The sequence below is a fragment of the Nycticebus coucang genome, chromosome 11 (genome assembly GCF_027406575.1).
Source record: "Nycticebus coucang isolate mNycCou1 chromosome 11, mNycCou1.pri, whole genome shotgun sequence".
NCBI classification, from domain to species: domain Eukaryota; kingdom Metazoa; phylum Chordata; class Mammalia; order Primates; family Lorisidae; genus Nycticebus; species Nycticebus coucang.
In genome coordinates, this window is record NC_069790.1 from 48577480 (window position 1) to 48593810 (window position 16331).

Below are 16331 nucleotides of genomic sequence, written 5' to 3' on the forward strand. Positions count from 1 at the left end.
TATTTTAATTTGTAATTATTAAGTTTTTTTTCTGAGCTCAGTAAATGCAAAAGATCCCAAGGACCCCTTGAACAGGGGAGAGACTTGGCTCCAGATATGTAGTGAACCAGGCTGCAAATTGCCTAGGAAGCAAAGAAGGTCAGAACCAGGACCTCAATCTCAAGCACGGAGGTCCCCAAATTTATTGCCTCTGCTTACATAATTTATTTTCATAGATCTGATCTCTAGGAATTGCACAGCATAGCAGCAGCAGGAGTATTGACAGATCACTGCTCAGGGGGACCCCGGCTGACTTGCTGCTATGTTTCAACCCTACTGTGGGGAGAAAAGATGATGTGCCTCTGGATGCCTCTGAGTAGTATCCATTTATAAATTTAATTTTAATAACAGGAGATAACAGGAGCAGAGATCAATATAGTTTTTGAAAACTATCAATTTTTATATTGAATTTTAAATTACCTGGATTTATTGAAACCTAATTGCTTCTTTCATCCCTATGGAAACAGAATCAGGATGTCAAATTATATTCTTGTGAAGATTTGACTTTATACATGAGAAAGCTGTTTCAAGAAATCCTTGATAATATTCAACTTCCAGAGACATGTACATAACAAGGAGACACCTCCCAGGATACCCTTTGCCCTCTCACAGTATTATTATTTGGGAGAAAAAAAATCTGCCCCAACCACCTCACCCTAAGAGGTGGGGGTGAAGAACAGCCCTGGACAGGGAAGCGTGGGCTTTCTGAACCAGGAGCTATCACAGAGATTAGAAATGAATGTTTTCATTTTTCAAAAAACTACTCTGAGGCAATCTAACAGCTCTTCCTGTGTTTGAATTTTTTTTTTCCAAATATGGATTCAAATAATATTTGTCTGCCTTTCCTTCTTCATGTTAAAAGTTCTTTTCCCCCAATGCAAAGGTCAGTTTGTCTTTAAAAGATTCACCTATAGAAACCATATTTTTAATTTATTTTTAATAGAGCTAAGTGTCCAGTGTAATTCTTTCTAATACTATTTGGTTACCAAAAAGCTAAAGTGTAAATGATTTGTGATAAACTCTATACGCATTCTTCTTTCATCTTCTAGAAGAAATGAAATTCTTTATGAGAAATATGCAATAATGTAAACTATATTACCTACCTTGATTAATTGCTTTAATTTATGAATTTTCTTTATAAGAAAATCAAAACATTGCTTTCCTTTTTCTTCATGTGTTTAATGAAAATAATTTCAATATGGCCAATTAAGTGCAATTGCCTTGCAACGACTAATTGCTTTCCTCTTACAACTTTTCTGTGAATATTTTGTATTTATAATATTGAGAAAAAGATAAAGAATTAGCAACAGACACCTTCCATTAAGTTCCAGAAGATCATCAGTTCCATAAGGAAAAATTTTGCTTTGCTAACATTCTATTAAATGGAACAAGCATAGTTTGAAAATCTGAATTTCTTTCATGTTGCCAATGTTTCTTTATGACATCTGTTCCCGTCTTAAACCTTACAACTTAGAAAAAAAATGGTAGTATACGTGAAGACAGAGAACAAAGAGGGGTGATAAATAGCTTCAATATCAAGTTAAAATAATAGTGCAAAACAAATGACTTAGTAGTTACATTTATTTTCTTCTCTGTACCCCCAAAATATCCTGAAGTAGCAGGAATGGTGATTTCTTTTTTCAAAAAGATACATGCATTATTTAAAAAATGCATTCATGAAGTAGTCACATAAATTAAAGAGTTCTCTCAAGGGACATGAAAACTATTGCTCTGAATAATCAAGAAAGATTTTAACTTTAAAAGAAAATCAGTTCTACTTTTCAATTGTTGGACTTTCTTGGGAACCTCTGGCAGAAATAGGTTGTAGACAGTATTTTCAAAATAGCAGCTGTAAAATAATCCTTTCAACAAACACCTCTTGCACCTGCTAAGTACCAGGCTTAGTACTTAGTATTTGTGCTTTCTCCCTTAGGATAAGGGCCTCACATTGCTAAATAAGGGGGTCAAGGTTAGCCAAATATTTCACAGTCAACCCCCCACAGAAAAATCCATGGGATTCCCAAAGTGGTTCAGGATTCAAAGACAAATTGCTAACAACAGTGTACTTTATCTTAGCAAGAGATACTATTTGTCAAAATATGATTTTCTGTTCTGCAGGGGGCTGCTTGGTGGTGAGCCAGCCTGATGCTGACAGGTCTTGTAACCCACCGTGTAGTCAACCCCACTCCTTCTGTAGTGAGGTACGTGTAAATGCATCAGAGCACACCAGCCAGCTTCATCCTCCGTCATCCCACTGTCTCTTGTGCAATCCCTCCCTTCCCCCCTCCCCAGCAAAAAAGCATGTCTTGAGGCATAAAAATTATATTTTTTAACTCCTTTCCTTTTATCAACATAAACAATTCAGAATACACTTGCTTTAACTTTTAGAATAAATTGGTGCATAATTCAAAAAGTGTGTTCCTTTCTATATAATTAAGACAGGAATTTTGTGTAGTAAATTTCAGACACAATCCTTGGTGTTTAGAGCCTTCTGCTTTCAGAGGTTACCTTGCATGCTTGGTATAAATCTTCTTGTTCTTCTTCAGACAAAAACATGCCATTGTGAAGAAGGGTACACTGAAGTCATGTCTTCTAACAGCACACTTGAGCAATGCACACTTATCCCCGTGGTGGTCATACCCACCATGGAGGACAAAAGGGGAGACGTGAAAACCAGCCGGGCGGTTCATCCAACCCAGCCCTCCAGTAACCCAGCAGGACGGGGAAGGACCTGGTTTCTACAGCCATTTGGGCCAGGTGAAGTGACTAGACAGTGTTCATGTAGAATTCTTCACTTATACATTAAGCTAATGTCAAATGATTAAAAGAGTGAGCAGTCATTTTCATGTGAACTATTTATATTTCATCTATATGTATTCAATCTGATATTGCCATCTATTCTTATATGCTTTACTATTATGCAAAAAGCTCTTGTGCTCAGAGTTTGGAAAAATGAAATGATCGTCTTCTGAGAAAAGTTTTGGGATTGATATTACTTATCTTTATCCAAGCCCTAAAGTTACAAGTATAATATAATTAATTTTACATCGAACAAAGTCATCTAACAATGGAAATATGAATTAGGAAAATGGGGTGTTGTCATTCAGAACTGTGACAAAGGAGAGTATAAAGTCATTCTGTAATTTTTAGTTTGATCATAAGAACAGTAATGGCTTGAACCTTAAATAGGAACATCAGTAATTCAGTCCTTTGTTGGCGGGCACTTGGTCATCAGATCAATTTATACCAGCCCTAAGACTCAAATACTCAGAATCTGTACTAGCAAGAGATACCCAGGGGTAGAGATGGAGGCTTCTCTTTTGGATGGGATGATCCCAACTTGAAGGCTGACCAGACCTTTTTCATAATTAACAGACCTCTCTTAATGTATCTAGTAAATGATGTAAAGCCAGTACAGGCAGAAGCTTGAGGGCCTGATGAAGTGCTTTTCTCTACTCTGCGTGCTTTCTCTCCCCGTTGGATTTAATCATATGCTAATTCCTATACAGCTAACCTGGTGCTTGAAAATGTGCTGTAAGGGCTATATAGCAGCTAAGATTATGCCACTTCTTCTCACATTCTGGAGGAATTATTAGACATGACTGAAGAAAATCTCCAGACAGAGCCTGATGTTGTAGACTTTATAATTCCATTAGAAATCTGAGAAAAGAAGAAAGGAATTTGCGTACCTAGCACATCCCTATTTCAAATCCATTAAGTCAAATTACTTTCCCTTATTGGAGAATCAGTTTTGGATTTTTAAGATATTTTGAATATTTGAATAATTAGCTTTTAACCACATTATCACTGCTTTGGTTAGGTTTTTAGCTGAAAATATAATTTATTTTGCAAAGCTGACTTGTCCATGTAACCATGGGAAGCTCTTTTTCTCTAAACTTTCAGTTTAGAGAAGATGGATCAGCAATGAGCAGTAGCAATCTTGACCTTGACCAAGAATTCAAGCAGATTGCCTCATGTTAAAACCAGTTTATTAAAGAAAAAAAAAAGAGAGAATAATACTATTGACATTGTTTTTAATTTAATATATAGCTTCCCCCACATATGTTAAAGAACTCTTGGGGCCGAGAAACCAATCGTGGAACAGCTTTTTGATTCTAAACTCACTTCAAATTAAAAAATATATCTTTTTTAAAGAGGATATTTAGAACGTTAACTAAATTTATTTCCAGCAAATGAACCTCTAACTTCATCTAGCTCTCTGAAAAAAAAATAAAAAATTCCACAGTACCAATTTGCTTTTGCTGCCTTTTAAGTATTGAATAAATCAGAGTCTCTGTAAGGTCACTTTGCCTAATCTATCATTTTTACACTAATATCATATATTTAATTTTATGTATGCAATAGAAAATGTGGGTTAATGTGAGGATCAAATTAAATTAGGCAGCATCATTAATAGCATCTTGTGTTTGAAGTTTATTCAGAGAATAAAACTAAGAAGTTCAAAGAAAATGAGACTTGAAACCCAAATTAGAAAAGGTCCTGTCATGTCTAATTCCATATTATGGAAAAGACAGGATCAAAAAGAAAGAAAGAAAGAAAAGACAGGAAAAAAATTTATAAATCCTTGTATGCGTTAGTCAGAATAGTTATTTTTGCAAATTATAGTATCAAATGAATTTTAAAGCACACTATAAACTAGTTAAAAGATTATTAATTCTCAAAGATTTTAAATATATTCATTTCCTCTGGAACAAAAATGTTAAATTGACAAACTTCATGTTTAAATACTTGTCTATATCAGCTCTAAGTTGGAAGACTATCTTAAAATTGCATTATTTTTTATAATTGTCATTCTCAAAATAGATTAAAAAATAAAAATGTTTATACAGCATTACACATGTATTGAGTCTGAAGCAAAATTCAGATAAGAAGCAGCAGAAGTTTACATATACAGACTTGAAATCTAAACTCAAACATTATTTATTCCTTTTTAATTCTATTTTCATTGATAATTTATCTTTAATGAAACCACATCTAACTCACAATAGCAGCTTTGCATTAAATCATTAACTGTGCCAAAGCAATAATCCATTTTGAGCTTTGAAAGAAATTGATTATATTGACTGGTTATTAGTCATAATTAAAGACTGTCTCCTGTATGCCAAACTAATATAAATTAATAACTAATATTCATTCTTCTTAGATGGGAGACTAAAGACCTGGGTTTATGGTGTAGCAGCTGGGGCATTTGTGTTACTCATCTTTATCGTCTCCATGATTTATCTAGCTTGGTGAGTGTTTAAATATTTCAAACTCTAAAAGGATGAATAATGTCTCTATTTCAGACAAAACACTTTCAGTTCACAAAACGCAGAAACAGCAAACTAATGTCTCAAATAAGTATTCTACATTTATTTAGTGTTCACAAGAGGTTCTAAATAATACGATTTTGGTCTTAAATGGCCTGGAAGCTACCAAACCTGAGCCATTTGGTTTCAGAAGATGAGCCAGAATTGTACTATGTCACCTTCTCAATATGTTCTCCGGCAAGTACGCAAGAGAATGTTGCTTTCTATGGACTAGGTGTTCTGTAGATTTTCATATTGAATTACTGCTGGAGGACGATTTTATGTTAATACTTAATAGTATTCAACTGTCTTTTAAAAATGTGTTATTTATGAAATATATATATATATATTTTTTTTTTTTATTGTTGGGGATTCATTGAGGGTACAATAAGCCAGGTTACACTGATTGCAATTGTTAGGTAAAGTCCCTCTTGCAATCATGTCTTGCCTCCATATGAATTATATATTATTTATAAAGGTTTGTGGCCACACACAAATTATCATACTATGATATTATTTACACTATTACTACTAGAAGAATTCTACCTGAATAATGTATCTTTCATAGGATAATAAAATACTTGAAGTTTATTTAATGTTTATTCAGAGCATCAAACTGTATAATCCAAAGAGATCAGAAAATCAAATTCTAAGTTTGAATTTAGACAATATAAGCAATTAGGCAATTCAGGTCTATTAATCTATTTCTTTTTTTTTTATTCCAAGCAGTTTTTACATTTAAAAAGTGATATTCTTTCTCTCAATTTTAATGATTTTTTTACAGCAAAAAGCCAAAGAAACCCCAAAGAAGGCAAAACAACAGACTGAAACCTTTAACCTTAGCCTATGATGGAGACGCAGACATGTAACCTAAAACTTTTCCTGCTTTTGCTGAACAACCAGATTTAGCTTTCTGATTTCACAATAAATATCCAGAGACCACAAAAGTATCTCAACTGTGTGGATCAAAATGCATTTTAACTATTTAAAAGAACATCATAAAGAAAAGAGTGAACACTATACAGCCCCTGGAGATATTCAAGACAATACTATTTACATATAGACCATCAACCCTGAGAAGTCTGGAGATTTAGTTGAATATATGCTGCATTCCAAGAGTTTTATATCATCTTTTCTGAAATCTACCAACTAAAAAAAACACTTGGATCTCTGAAAAAAATAATGGTGGAATTGGCCAGTTAGGATGCCTGATACAAGATGTCTGCAGTGTTAACTGGTAAAACTTTCTAGCATGAAGGGTTTATACAAAGATCTCTACGCTACTATAGTCAAGCATAACAACATGTATACTCAATTGAATGATACACATTATTATGTCAGATTATGTACTCACTAATAAGTAATTATAACAATGAATATGAAATAAGCTCTAAGGTAAGCAGAAAACGTGTTAAATAAATTCAGCATCTTGGTGGTTGATGGTAGCTTTTGTTGACCTGCATTTCAGAGACAGAGACTCTTTTATAAGACTTCATTGTCGTCTCTCTCCAAAGTATGAGTGCTGGACACGTACTAGTATCTTAGAAGGAAGAGACATCAAGTTATTTTATAGTTGTTATTGTCTGAAAAACTAATTTACTTGTGTTAATATAATACGTTTCTACTTTCCCTAATTTCAAACTGGTTGCCTGCATCCTTTTTGCTCTACAGAAGGCACATTTTTGCACTATATTAGTGCAGCATGATAAGCACTTAACCAGTCTTGCCATAGAAACTGCCTCTTTTCACATGGGATGAAGACTGTTGGAGAGACATTTGCAAGTTCTTGTATCCTGAAGAGAGTAAAGTTCAGTTTGGATGGCAACAGGATGGAATCAGCCACTACACCTGCTGTATACACTCTTCCTCATCACTGCAGCCATTGTGAAATCAACAACATGGCAGTAATTTAAGTGTTAAAGTCCCTACCCCATTACCCTCCAAAAGGTGGATCTCTCTAGTTGGTTTGTAATTATTCTTCGAAGCCCGTTTATGACTAGATTTTTATATTTGTTATCTTTGTTAAAAAAAGAAAAGAAAAGAAAAAAAGGAACTGGCTGTCTTTTTAATTTCAAGCAGATGGAGAAAATAGTGTATGTAAGTACTTTTGTAACTAAAAGAAATCAAAATTATGTGTTGATTTTTCTTTCTCCCTGACTTATTTTCTCAGTTTCAGATTGGATGTCTGTAATGCAGGCAATATTTCAAAATCCATAGTCTTTTATCGTTCTTGCTGGTAACATTTGAAGCAGTCTTGTTAACATATGATTTAAAAGACTGAAATTTTAAAAAGGGAAGAGTAAATATCACGTCCAGAGCATCATTAAATATCTAGACCAAGGGCGGCAAACTTTTTCTATAAAGGAACAGATGTTAAATATTTTCAGCCAGGTCAATGCTGTAATTTCTTAACTTTGTCATTCTGCTGATTCAGCCACAGATAATACACAAGAAGGAAAAAAATGACATAGCTGTTTTTAAATAAAACTTCCTTTATAAAAACAGCTAGCAGGCCACTTTTGCAGGTGATAGTTTGCTGACCCCTGGTCTAGATGTTTTTCAATGCTGACTCTCATGGTATCGTCTGTGTTTTACCTTTGACAGTGATCAGTGTTTAATTTCAAAGGTGAAGATTTGCACTCATTAAATTTACCATTTTGTTGAAAGTAGCTATATTTTTCACAGATATAGCCCTGGGAATGGCACAGTGGAACAAAATCTAATTCTTTCATACATCTATGAAAAGAAAATCCAAAAGGTATCATAAAAAAGCAATACTGTTTTTCAGGAAATATTATTGCAACAACCTTTGGGTGAGAAGAGGACATTAGATTTTCAAGTTTTAAAAAAGAAAAAGTGTAGCAAGCTATTGTTGTATCCTAAACGTAGCTGTGTTGCTGTGAAAGTGGTTTGGATTAGATTGAAAGGTATTTTAACCTTCATTCTGGAATTTGAACTCCCCCTGCTGTTCGTTACAGTATTTGCAACGATTACAAAAGACCAGATTAGAATGTCATTACCCCTAAAATAAAAGGATTTCTATATATTTTAAGAAGAACTAAATACAGTAACCACTAATTCCTTACTGAGTATTAACTATATGAGGGAACATACATCATTTTGAGGAGAACAGGCAGTTAGAAAGATGGGAATTTTACTCTAACCCAAGCATTGAAATCAAGAAAATCATAAAAACAAAATTTATTTCATCTGTTTTGTTGAAGAGGAAGACAGAAGTAATATTGCTACTCTAAAACTGTGATTGTCAATATATATACTCAGGGGTCTTCCAGGTAATCTTCAAGTTGATCTTTTTGAATAAAATAAAGCCCATTTGTCCAAAATGGTTGAGAAAGAAACAATTACTGTTACCTAAAAAATTCAGGCAACAGTCTTATGAGAAGTATGCAATACTTAATCATTCTGAAATGTGGAATAGAATAAAATGTTGTTCCTACTTAACTGTTTCCTGTACTTAAAATATTGTAAAATGTCATTAATTCAAAAAACAAGTCAAGATCATCCTACCTACAAGAGTTAAATGAATTAAGAAATTAAATATTATAAAATGGTATGAAAATAGAAATTGTTTTTACTCGAAATTGATTATATATACACACATACACATGTATGAGATTAGGTTCAAGGTGACCTAACACTATGGACCATACTGGAAATTCATTGTCGGGATAAATAAATACTGTATGGCCTCTTGTTAGAAAGATGAAAAAATGGAAATGTAGCTATCGGGCCATTCTAGACAAATGGGAGGTTACTATAGTCATGTCTATAATATGATGTCTATAACATGAAATGGCCTTATTTTTGTTCCTGGCATGAGTCAATAATGAGTTAAATATTTTATTAGAATTTAATCAAAACCTATTCTTCTTGTTCATTCTAAGAATTCAAGAGGGGAATATAGTAGTAACTTGTCTATTGACACTTTTGCCTTACTAAAATGGTCTGTGAACCCAAAAAATACTTAGAACTACTGTTCTACAAATACGAAGGTCTGCATTTTGAGACAATTTTATATGATTTTGTTGGACTGTTTCAACAGAAACCATATAGAAGTGGCATAATTGATCTTTCTTTAAAGAGGCTGATTTTCTTATTCATCAATACTTAATTCAATGTATTGACCACAGTCTTTATTTGAAAGTCTTTTTGAGGACACTATGGTGTAGCTCAAACTAATTGAAAAGGAGTGCATAAAAGCTTGTTTTAAATACATTTAATAAAGCACAAATTGTAACAAGGCAAATATTTATTCACACATGTAAGATACTGTCTTAGGCACTGTAAAAAAATTAGTAACAGCTTTTGTATAGGTAAGTACCTAGGGCATTCAAAAGAAGGAGAAAATGCTTAATGATTGATGATAGCCCTGAAACATACTGACCATTTACGCTAGATTTGATTTTAAATGTGGTTGGTGTTTTCCCAAAAGTGTTTTAGGCCATGCTATTAGGAGTTTGGTTTTTCTCTACCTTTAGCATTTTGGCTTAATTAGAATCTTGTTAAGTTCCTGGACATTTCAAGATAAAGTCACTTCCTCCTACTGGAAGCAAGGATGACCTTTCACACATTTACGTACCTCCTCCAACAACCTGTATTCTTGGTCCTTTCTGATGATTTTCTCTGCTAGGTCTCTCTCTACTCTCTCATCAACAGTTAGTCTCGTCTGCTATCCTCAGAACCACCTGCCAGTAAACATGTTCAAATTTTTAATAAGAAAAAAATGGAGAATACCTGTATTTCCTTCCTATTTGAATCAAAGTGTTGCTGAGAGTGTGAACATCTTGACTTAAACAGAAAGCATTGGTCAAAGAAATGAAAGTTGTAAAAGACATGGAAAAAAATTCTTTTCTGTAAAACTGTCAGTTCCTACACTCGCTTTAGAATTGCCCATCACTGGCGTATTCCTCCCCCCCTATGTCGAGTCTTTGCTCACCTCCTATGCTACTAGATAGTGAAGGAGGCCTGTACCTTTTAACACAATACAGAAAGCAGAGGCAATTCTCAAGCTAATTTGGGGGTCTGAGTGGATTTGCAAGAATCTTGCTTCTGAAAGGATCTGGTATCTCACTATTTATAAAAATATGACCAAATCCAAGTGTGTTTCTTATTCTATTTCTCCTCTAAAATTGAAGGTGTTGAAAGGACAGTAGTTCTTGAGCAAATCTTTGAGGAATCTTGTCAGAACATGATCATTCCTGGGACTGGTTCTAAAATGTTAGAACTACAACACCCACCTATTCCAGCCTCACCTGGTCTTGCCCTCAGATGGTCCTGGCTGCAGGACAGGATTTCAGGCATCTGAAACTGGAGTGTAGACCAAGGAAGTAATTTAGTTACTCTTTTATAAAAAAGGATGTTTTGCAATGTGGTATGATAATTCTACATCTAATAGCAGGGACACTGAAAAATGGTTATGTCTCCATTATTAAGTGAATAAAACAAATGCTAAATGAACAAAGTTAATTTTGCAGTTTTATGTTTTGCACTTCTACCAGGTCTTAAAATAGGCAGTGTATGAAGAGTTTTAGTTTATGGAAGTCATGCTTTCAGTGATCAAAAATCTCTATTTTATTTAGAATATAATGGAATGTCAGTTTTATTGTGTTTTGTCATTTTTTTATAGTTTGTAGGTCACTTACTTTTAACCATCAGGAATATTTCCCAATTATTTTTCAGGAATCTATTTGTGTTTACTCTGAGACAGTGAACATTTAGATTCCCTTTCTGGTACTTTTTCCTGTTCATTTCTATCAAGAGATATGAAGAGATCGATATCTATCATTATAAAATATAACTTCGTTAAATTTTCAGTTCATTGTTCTATAAATTACAATCCCCTGAATGTGTATTTTTTCTTAATTTAACTACCTGAATATTTATTTTGTTTAAATAAGGAGGCAGCTGTCTAAGAAGTTTTTGTTAATATTACTTTGTAAATTATGTAATGTAATTTATTTTAAATCATGTACATTTACTCTTTAATGCACAAAATGTCTATGTACGATTAACTACAGATTTGCAGATAATGTCACTAAGCTTTATTCAGTTAATACCGATGGCATGTGAAGATGTAATATGCTTTTTTACATTTTCATATGGGTTATTTGTAAATAACTCTATTGCTGACAAACATAAACATGGAAATCGTTTTCATTCTAATCATGTGTGTCTGTGTTTTGATTTGCATCATTTGATTCTTATATATGGAGTAAAAGAAAAAATACTGGTGATCACCCAAATTCTTTCATTACCATATTTGCTGTTTTCCTGGGTCTTTTTAACTCTAATTTAGAAAGCTTAAGAAATGCAAACTTTTACTCTAAAGGTCAACAGAGGCCACCAGATGAAATATCATGAACAAAGGACCTCTTGTTTTCCTGTCATTTTAAAAAGGGCAGCAGCAGAGGACAGCAGAACACTCTAAAACAGAGTGTGGCTCTTCCTGCCCCCTCAGTCATAAGGCAAGTCTCTCCTGGCCTCATCTCACTGTGTCTCCCAATAAAATACCCCAAATCAAAGCCAAACAATCACAACTACAACCAAAAAGATAGTTGGGCAATGGGGAGGGTGCCTGTAGTCCCAGCTACTGGGGAGGCTGAGGCAAGAGAATTGCTTCAGCCCAAGAGTTGGAGTTTGCTGTGAGCTATGCCGCCACGGCACTCTAACCAGGGCTATAACTTTTCTGTCTCAAAAATAAAAATAAATAAATATAAAAATAAAGAAAAAAGAAGTTCACACATTAACAAGAAGAGATGCACAGATCAGACAAATTACTGCCAGGGTAGTTTTCAGCTAAAACATTTTCTGAAATAGCTGTTTGCTAAAATGTTACTAGACAGGGAGTCCTTTCAAAATATGCAGCTAGTCTGCAATGCTTAAAGAAAAAAATAGAGATTTCTAGTCTTTTTATTTTCTGTGTTGCTCATTACAGCTAAATCTGGATGAAAAAATTTTGAAGTATATCACTCAGATATTTTTCCAATATGTCTGGATGAACTGAAACAACGATCCCTCTCATTGTTTTCATTTCTTTGACCACTAGCAAACTTGAACAACTTTTCATCTTTTTCCTAGATGCATTAGGCTATTTGGATTGGGTCTCCTATTAAGTAGACTTTTTCAATGGCAATTCCAGTGATGCCAAAGTGGTTGTTAATTTTAGATCATCCTCTAAACTTCAACTTTTCAGTTAAGAAAATAAAGAACTTTATCTGCATTCTATTTTCCCAGCAGCTTTTTTTTTTTTTTTTTTTTTTGAGGCAGAGTCTCACTATGCCACCCTGGGTAGAGTGCTGTGGCGTCACAGCTCACAGCAACCCCAAACTTTTTTTGGGCTTAAGCGATTCTCTTGCCTTAGCTTCCCAAGTAGCTGGGACTACAGGCACCCACCACAACACTTGGCTATTTTTTGGTTGCAATTGTGGTTATTATTTTAGCTGGCCCAGGCCAGGTTCAAACCCACCAGCCTTGGTGTATGTGGCAGGCGCCCTACCCACTGAGCTACGGGCACTGCCCCAGCTTTTTTTTCCTAGAGGTGCTCTGACCATGGCCATGGCCACCTCCCTGTCCTCTCAACTGCTGTGAAGCTGGCCCTCTGCCCTGGCTGGCCCCAGCGCCTGCTCCTCCCATCTCCCACTGACCCTTCAGTACAGTATTAGGTGGCAGTGATGGAGATGGAGCTCAGTCTTCTATCAGAGGCACACAGTTTCCTCAACACTGAGAGTTTCTTATCACCTCCACCTAGACATTCTCCTTGATGCAGGCACAGCTGCTCTGCACCACACCCAGGTCTCTGCTCACTTGACACCTCCTCTGAGAAACCTTCCCTGACTACCCAGTCACTCTCTATTCTTCTGTCCCTCTTTTATTTTCTTCATGGTACCTGATATTACTTGTGTGTGTGTGTGAACTATTTTTTCTTTCTTCTACACAATAAGGACAATTGGGTACATATCTGTTTTGTTCCTTGCCTGGAATGATGCTCAACATATACTGAGAATAATGAATTCTTGCTGGCTGAATAAATGAGCAAAAGAACTAGCAAATGACAAAATTTATGGATAAACAGTGGTTAAGGGTAAATTAGCAGATCAATTAGATAGAGGCCACTAGGATTACGAGTCCAACTAATTCATCCAAAGCTTCACGTGGTTAATATTCCACTGTCATAGATACACTTTCTTTTCCTTACGAGGCTGGAAGCATGTTCCCCTGACACATCAGCATGCACAATGCTGTGATATGAATGAAATGGTAACTGAGCAGTTGATGAAATTAAAAACTGAGATGGCACCATAGAGAAGAGTTAGCTGAGGATATGCCAGTAGGAAATTGGTGATGAGATTTGCACTACTGTACAGAAAAACAGAGTTTACTAAAGAGAGAATTCTACTGTCCTTTCCCTCAATTTTAATTTAAATGCTTTGGAAATTCCAATGGGATTTGGTGAGGGAGCTTCAAATACTGGGAAATTAGAAAAAGGGCAATTGCAAAATTCTGAAAGCTTTTGTTCCAGGGTGAGAAGACAGTCTGATTATACTACTTAGTCTTAAAATAAATTTATTTTATGATGTCGGTAATAATCGAATTATATACAGTTTGCTTCCAAGCAAAATAAAGTGGAAAACAAAAATCAGAATACAAGATAATTTAAAGTGCTTCCCCCAATTCCCATAATTTGCTTTGCAACAAAAGAAGGGGATATATTCACTAACCATGTAAACACATTAATAAGCCACTTAAAATCCATTCCTTATAGAAAATAATGTCTTGATTCCCTTCAAAAGTCAAATGAATTTCAAAATCAGTCATCTAGTCAAATCAGTCCAGAAACTACTCTGGAAGAGAAAGTGAAGATCTTAAGGGAGGTTAGAGGGCAGAGACAAGATGGCTGACTAAAGTCAGCTTTCCACAGAGGCTCCCATCCAGAAGGAGAGTTAAAGGACAGAAATTTAGCAAGTAACCTGCTGGATTAGAGCTGCACCAAGACAGAAGGTTGAAGAACATACATCAAACCTGCCTAGGCCAGCTGCAACCCCAAGGATACAAACAAAAGGTACAAAATCCATCACCAAGCAGATGGGAGTCTCCTCCCCCATGAGAACAACTCAGAGTGCCTCACAAACAAATGAGCAGAGTTCAAAGTTCCGCCCACTCCACTCCACGGGATAGACCCTCTAAAAACTGGACCTACCTCCCCGACTAGGGTGCCATGGTATTCTCCTGCCAGGTATAAAACTATATAGAACTGTATATATTCTCTACCTGCAATTCTGAGCTCTCAGCACTCCCCTCCACTCTCACTCTGAGGTCTGGAGGCCTGTCCCCCAAGAGTCCAGATTCTTGGGTGATTTCTCCAGGGGTGTGGACAGGGCCTAGACTGCAGCTGGTCAAGGCTGATTCTGAGGCATGGGAGTGAGGAGAGGACAGTCAGTTGAGAGGGAACCACACGGGAGTGGCAGTGCCCCGAGGCACAGAGGAGCAGCCGTTTTTGGCAACAAAAGGGCTCACTCCAGGATATTCTGAAGCCACACCCCCTGTCTCCCTGGGCAACCAGAGGAGGCCGGGCATCTTCTCAGGTGGCAACCACCACGGAACAGATCTGGGATGGAAATGCAGGCCCCATGAGTAAAGGGTTTGACTGAAGTGGTACCAGCCTGGGTAGAGCACAGGAACTAGAAATGCACTCACAGAGCCGGGAAATTCCCAGGGCAGGACTGACCAAGAAGATCGCTTTACTGAGCCTAAGATGCACCCAGCCCTCAAGCGATCATTAGCCTATAGACAAAGGAAGGCAACAGGCTAGAACTGACAACTAACCGAATACAAACCTGCACGAGCAAAGACAGGGGATGAGGCGCAGGCTCTGGGAACCCGAAACAGCTTCTCTTCTGCAGGGTAATTTAGCAGGGACAGAAACAAATTCGCCAAAGTTGTTCTGTTCTGTTCTGTCAGTAACATCAATCAGGGGAGGGGCTGGAACTGAATGAACATGCCCAAGCCTCCATCAAGCGCTGGAGGTTGTCAGGCCTCACCTCCCCTTCCGGATAGAGGCAGAGTGCAACGGCCTGGCTGAGAAGAAATAGATTTCCTTATGACTCAGGCAGGTGCTAATACTGGAGTATCTGTTCACTAGAGGCAACTGGGTCACAGCCCTGTGGGGCTATCAGGGACTTGGTGTGACAGAGGTGCAAGGTGGGGAAGGAGGCATCAACCTTGCCAGACTAATTGATTTCCTGGGTGGGTCCTCTTGACTCCACAGAGCACTGGAGCAAGCCAGATCTGAGTTGTCAGCAGACCCCTCGATCCAGTTGCCAGAGACTTTTTAAACTCTCCCACCTGAGACAGGTGCTGATTGAGACAATTGATTTGGACCTTTTGAACTGAGCCAATCACCTGAGGACTATTCAAGTGGTGCCCTGCGTGTGTGGTTGTAGGAAGGTTTGATTTTCCTTTTCCAATTGTTGCCTATGGGGGGCGGGGTGACTTAATTGCTGGTATTTCTCCACAGCTGAGACTTCAAACCAGAGTAACTGTTTCACTAGGGTTGAACAGAGACCAGCTGAAAACAAGACAGAACCACTTAGCCCCACAACACCAAACAGGTCCCCAGTTTCTCAGGCCATAGCCCTGTATGAGTCCTTGACAAAGCTCCAGGGGAAAAATCAAACAGTGTAAAACAATCATGGGGTGTAATCAGTGGAAAAACCTCTGGTAACATGAATAAACAGAATGGATCAACCCCCCTAAGGAAATATATGGCAAATATAACTGAAGATCCCATTCATAAAAAGCTGGCCAAGATGACAGAAATCAAATTCAGAATTTGGATTGCAAACAAAATCAATAGAATGGAGAAAAATTTGGAATTAGAAATTTGAGGAGCAATTCAAAAGTCGGAATTAGAAATTCGAGGAGAAATTCAAAAGTTGTCTCAGGAATTTAACAAATATAAAGATA

At 36.5% G+C, this 16331-nt stretch overlaps 1 protein-coding gene across 1 annotated transcript in view; it reads left to right on the plus strand.

The window, feature by feature from the left end:
• THSD7A (thrombospondin type 1 domain containing 7A) overlaps positions 1 to 11531 on the plus strand; it is a 466447-nt gene extending 454916 nt beyond the window's left edge. Inside the window, exons 25-28 of the mRNA XM_053609606.1 lie at positions 2158 to 2240; positions 2586 to 2796; positions 5204 to 5291; positions 6133 to 11531. Coding sequence (XP_053465581.1) covers positions 2158 to 2240; positions 2586 to 2796; positions 5204 to 5291; positions 6133 to 6217 — 467 coding nt within the window. The 3' untranslated portion in view covers positions 6218 to 11531. The remainder of the gene's footprint in view (positions 1 to 2157; positions 2241 to 2585; positions 2797 to 5203; positions 5292 to 6132) is intronic.
• The last annotated feature ends 4800 nt before the right edge of the window (positions 11532 to 16331 follow it).